The 4680-nt window shown below is 46.0% G+C and overlaps 1 protein-coding gene across 1 annotated transcript in view; it reads left to right on the forward strand.

The window, feature by feature from the left end:
* Positions 1-3387, forward strand: part of LOC121590150 (odorant receptor 83a) — a 3605-nt gene extending 218 nt beyond the window's left edge. The window contains exons 2-6 of the mRNA XM_041909575.1: positions 924-957; positions 1689-2766; positions 2880-2984; positions 3088-3243; positions 3337-3387. Of these exons, the coding sequence (XP_041765509.1) occupies positions 924-957; positions 1689-2766; positions 2880-2984; positions 3088-3243; positions 3337-3387 (1424 nt within the window). The remainder of the gene's footprint in view (positions 1-923; positions 958-1688; positions 2767-2879; positions 2985-3087; positions 3244-3336) is intronic.
* Positions 3388-4680: the final 1293 nt, after the last annotated feature.

A 4680-nucleotide genomic window follows, 5' to 3' on the forward strand; every position in this document is an offset into this window, starting at 1 on the left:
TGAAGTGTCTGTCGGAGGATCTGTCGGAGAACGGGTCTCTACAAGAATGGTAGGCTGCAGCCAGAGACCGAGCATCCTTGAGATTTATTGTTGGCCAGGCCATGTCACATCGACGTGCTCTATCGTGAGCAGGCCAACAAGAGAGAGAGAGAGAGAGATAGAGATATGGAAAGGAAAGAAGGGAGGAGGAGAGAGCGAGAGAGAGAGAGAGAGACAGAGAGAGAGAGAGAGAGAGAGAGAGAGAGAGAGAGAGAGAGAGAGAGATAGTAGCTTTACTGCGGAATTCGTTTATCTTTTGTTTCGTACCTAAAACATAACATTTAAGCGTGTGTTTCACAGGAATATAGCTATGGGGCCCTTCACGATTCTAGTCAGTTTTTTGTATGGAATTTGACAGTTGGAGGCTGAAATCATGTAAACACTCCATACAAAACCACACAAAAAACTAGCCTGCAATTTTCAGTCTAGATTATTCTAGCCTCAAAGCTAGAATTAGATTCGAGTACCTGCTCGAAAACACGGTGTTGTTTACATTTACCCCAAGTGATTTGGTGATGGAATACAGAATCAAAGTGTATGTAGTCCAGATGGTCTCATAGCATGTTTTTATAACCAAATTTGAATATCACTTTTTGACAGGATGGGTGAAAACTTTTGTTCAAACAAGCTTTCTTGAGCCTTGACGAATACTCAAAACACTCTTAACATTTTCATTCAGAAGCAGAAGCGATAAAAATCAGCCTTCTAAATTCATACACCTTGGGATAAGCCCACCTGTATATTATACTCACTTAGATAGCAGCTCGAAAACTGCTATACAATGCAAACAGCTGACAGGCTTCAATTTCAGCCTACGAACTTACAACGGAAAGGGCCCCTATATCCGTTTTTTGTTTTAACTTCCACACTATATCGCTTTACAGTCACCGATGTACGAGCTGGCGTACATCTTCCAGAGTACGTTTCTCACAAATACTATCCTACAAATTTCTAACAAATTCTAACAGATAACAAAAGAAAAATGGTTAAAGTATCTTAATGATATACATTTCATTAAATGCAAAACATTTCTTGCGTTTAATGTTTATTTTGCAATTATGATTTGTCATACTATGCTTAACGAGCAACTTTGCTTGTCCACTGGAAATGAAGAAACATCATATTGAAAGTCATAGTTTGTAGTAAAACACGTTTCAAATACCTGAGAAGTAAGATATCCTGTCTTCTGGTACCTAATGGACTATATTTTGAAGAATAGTTTGTGAAATACAATCAAAATCCTGTACATAAGTTCCCTTCAATCACAACATGTACCTTAAAAGAGTTCCGACGTCAAAGAGTTTAAAATTTTAAAATAATTTCAACCACGTTAAGAGACTTAATTTTGCTCCAATTATTTCTCCACCTACCACGGAGACGGAAAACTGGGAGGGCTTATTTGGACCATTTAACTAGCTCCAACCGACCCCTTCAATAATGCATGCATAATTTGACAATTAATACGCACGCCATTGCGATGCTACACACCAAAAAGGTCCCGGCAGGGACTGGGCTGACTCAAAAAAGGGCATCCTTTCCTCTCTACACCCGCAAAAGGAGTAAATTATTCAACCGCCGGTCTCGATCAGAAAGTCACATCAGCCGCTAGCCATTAAAAAGGGTTCGTCTTTCGGTGTTCCCGCCCACAGTCAAAACGGCACCAAGGGCGGCAGCATGCTGCGACCGACCAGTGAGGACGACCAGACGCTGCTGATAAACTTCCGCCTGCTCGAGCGCGTGCTGCGGCTCATGGCGGTGTGGCCGATGGATTTCAATCCCTACCTGCCGCGGTACCTGCGCGGCCGCTTCTTCCTCTCCGAGCTGTTCGATTTCGGCTACCAGCTGTTCTGGTACTTCATCTGCGTGCACATCGCGGCCTTTCACATCATGTCGGTGCTGACGGTCGACCTTAGCTACGACGAGCTGTTCCTCACGCTGATCACTACCAGCATCTACTCGATCCTGGTGCCGCTGAGCCTGTATCTGCGCCTGTACGAAAGCAACATCCGGCAGCTGTACGAGTTTAGCCAGCGCCATTTCCGCAAACGTTCGGCCGCCGGTGTGCACTACGTATCGATCAGCTCCAGCTACCGGTTTACCAACCGGTACCAGTTCTGGTGGATCGCCTCCTGCCTGCTCGGCACGATGCACTGGGCGATCTATCCGATACTGTCGCAGGAGCGTACGCTACCGTTTCCCTGCTGGTACCCGGTGGACGTGCATCAGTCACCGATGTACGAGCTGGCGTACATCTTCCAGGTACTGGGGCAGCTGCAGGTCAGCCTGGTGTTTGGGTTGGCCAGTGCCCTGTTCATGGTGTTTGTGTTTGTGGTGTGCACGCAGTTCGATATGCTGTGTTGCAGCCTCTCGAATGTGCGCCAGTCGGCCATGATACTGAACGGTGGATATGGGCCGGAGCTGCGCGAGTATCAAGACACCTATGAGCTCGATACGCGCGACTACGTCCTGCAGGAAGTGTTCCGCGAAGATCTGGATACGGTGCAAGGCACCAAAACGGCCTCCAGGCTAGATCAGCTGAGTCCCACTCAAAGCTATCTGATGGAACTTGCCCCTGAATTGACCTGCGTGATGGAGGACTGCATTCAACATCATCTGATATTGCTGCGCTTCTGTCAGCTGCTCGAAAACTGCTACCATCCTTACGTTCTGCTGAAGTTGCTTCAAATTCTACTGCTTCTTTGCTTTCTCTCCTTCATGGCAACGGTGGTAAGTGGGATAGATGTGCGAGACAATGAAAATAATCCAAAGTCCACCAACAGAGGCAATGTGTCGAGTGTTCGTCTCATAACAGTCAATCCTTTTCCCTCTCGCTTTACCAGGAAAGTTTGTCGACGATGAAGTTAATTAACGTGCTCGAGTACTTCATGCTCTCGATGACGGAACTGTATCTGTACTGCTTTCTTGGCCAGACCCTCAAGAACCAGGTACGGCAGCAAGGGGCAATGTCCTGCTGCGCGGCATAGATTTATTGCTTTGATTTGATGGCAGTGAGTTTGTGATGCAAGATATTCCGACTGTCGTTTGTAGGGCTTGAAGGTGGGTGACGCACTGTGGAAGTCTCCGTGGCATCTGTGCGGAGCTTCCTACCGACGCCGGCTGCTGATAATCCTGATGAATGCTCAACGACCGGTACGGTTGACTGGTTTGAAGCTGTACGAGCTGAACCTGGAAACGTATTACACGGTGGGTGGTATTTTCCCGTAAGACACGCGGCCAATTGTTACCTGAAAATGGCTATTTATGTCAACTTCTCTCTGTGTGTATGTGTGTTTGCAGGTTCTCAAGGCTGCCTTCTCGTACTACACCATCATTAAAAAGTTTCGCTAAATTATCTAATGGTTGCTTTTCGAATGTTTCATTGATAAAAGCAATAAATGTTACCTAAAATCTGGAAAAAGCACGTTTTAAACACTGCATTACATACTCACTCACACACATAGAAATACAAACAAACCCCATTCAATCCAGACATTCCAAAATAACCAAACTCATATCTCATCTCGCACGAACTCAACGTTCGTTAACATCCTATTCCTCAGCACCATTAATGCACCATTTATTTCAATCCTCCCCAACCACACCCATAATGTGATGGATAGAAGGGAAGTTCCAAATCGACCGCCTAACCTAACCTCACACGCATATCTGATTTTAATGAACGGTTCGGTTAAACACTGTGCCCGCCCATGTATGCTGTTATCCTTCGTCAAAAGCTTACGCATCCATCAGCGCCGTAGACAACCGTGCTGGGAAGGATCATTTTTCTACCAAGCTTTTCCTTCTTCCCTCAAGCGCACGCACAAAGAAATGCTCAATTTTTCGCCGGAGTACCTTTTCTTTCGTCCTGCGCCAAAGAAAAAGAGGGTCCCGGAGCGGATTTAAAACCACGCAAAACCATACCATTCGTGGCTAAATTTCCCTCGCTGATCAGCGCAACATTTTCCGACTACTTTGCTGCGGGCTCGAGGGATATTCCAGGCGGTCGGTGTGAATGCGGTAGATGTGCTTGGAATTCGAACATGGCTTCATTGATTCCGAGCACGTGTCATCGACCCCCCTTTTCGGGCGAGGCGGGGGACTGGCGAAAGGGACGTAAATGGACGCTTTAAACGCGCTGAAAGCCGCACACATTTGAAGGACGAAAAATCAACGTCCAAACACATTAAAGCCACAGCTTACTCTCCGCCACAGAATGGCCTGACGTGCTGTGGGACGGAGAAGCATTATCCTGTGGATGGAATCATCCTTGGGACCGAGATCCAGTGCGGAAAATGGAAAAAAAGGAAAAAGACCACGGAGAGCTTTTTAATTAAATGCTTCGAAAACATAGTTTTCAATGGGAAATTCTTTGATGTTCTCGAACAAGAAATGTAATACACAGTGCGCTGCGGCTCCCTTCGACGGAGGCAAAGGTGGACGGACTTTGGCGTACGGTTCGTTAGCCGTTATCCCTTCGGGAAAATGTTGTCTTGCTCACTTGCCCTCGTTTGCTTTATTCCTTGCTCATTGCTCATTGATGTTGTGCGGTTTTTCAATGCAGGGAATGAATTATTACATCCTTTTTGCGAGTAAAATTTAATTGAATCTTACCCCCATTATATACATTGCATCCTGTAACAT

This window comes from Anopheles merus, chromosome 2R (assembly GCF_017562075.2).
Source record: "Anopheles merus strain MAF chromosome 2R, AmerM5.1, whole genome shotgun sequence".
Classification (NCBI taxonomy): Eukaryota; Metazoa; Arthropoda; class Insecta; order Diptera; family Culicidae; genus Anopheles; species Anopheles merus.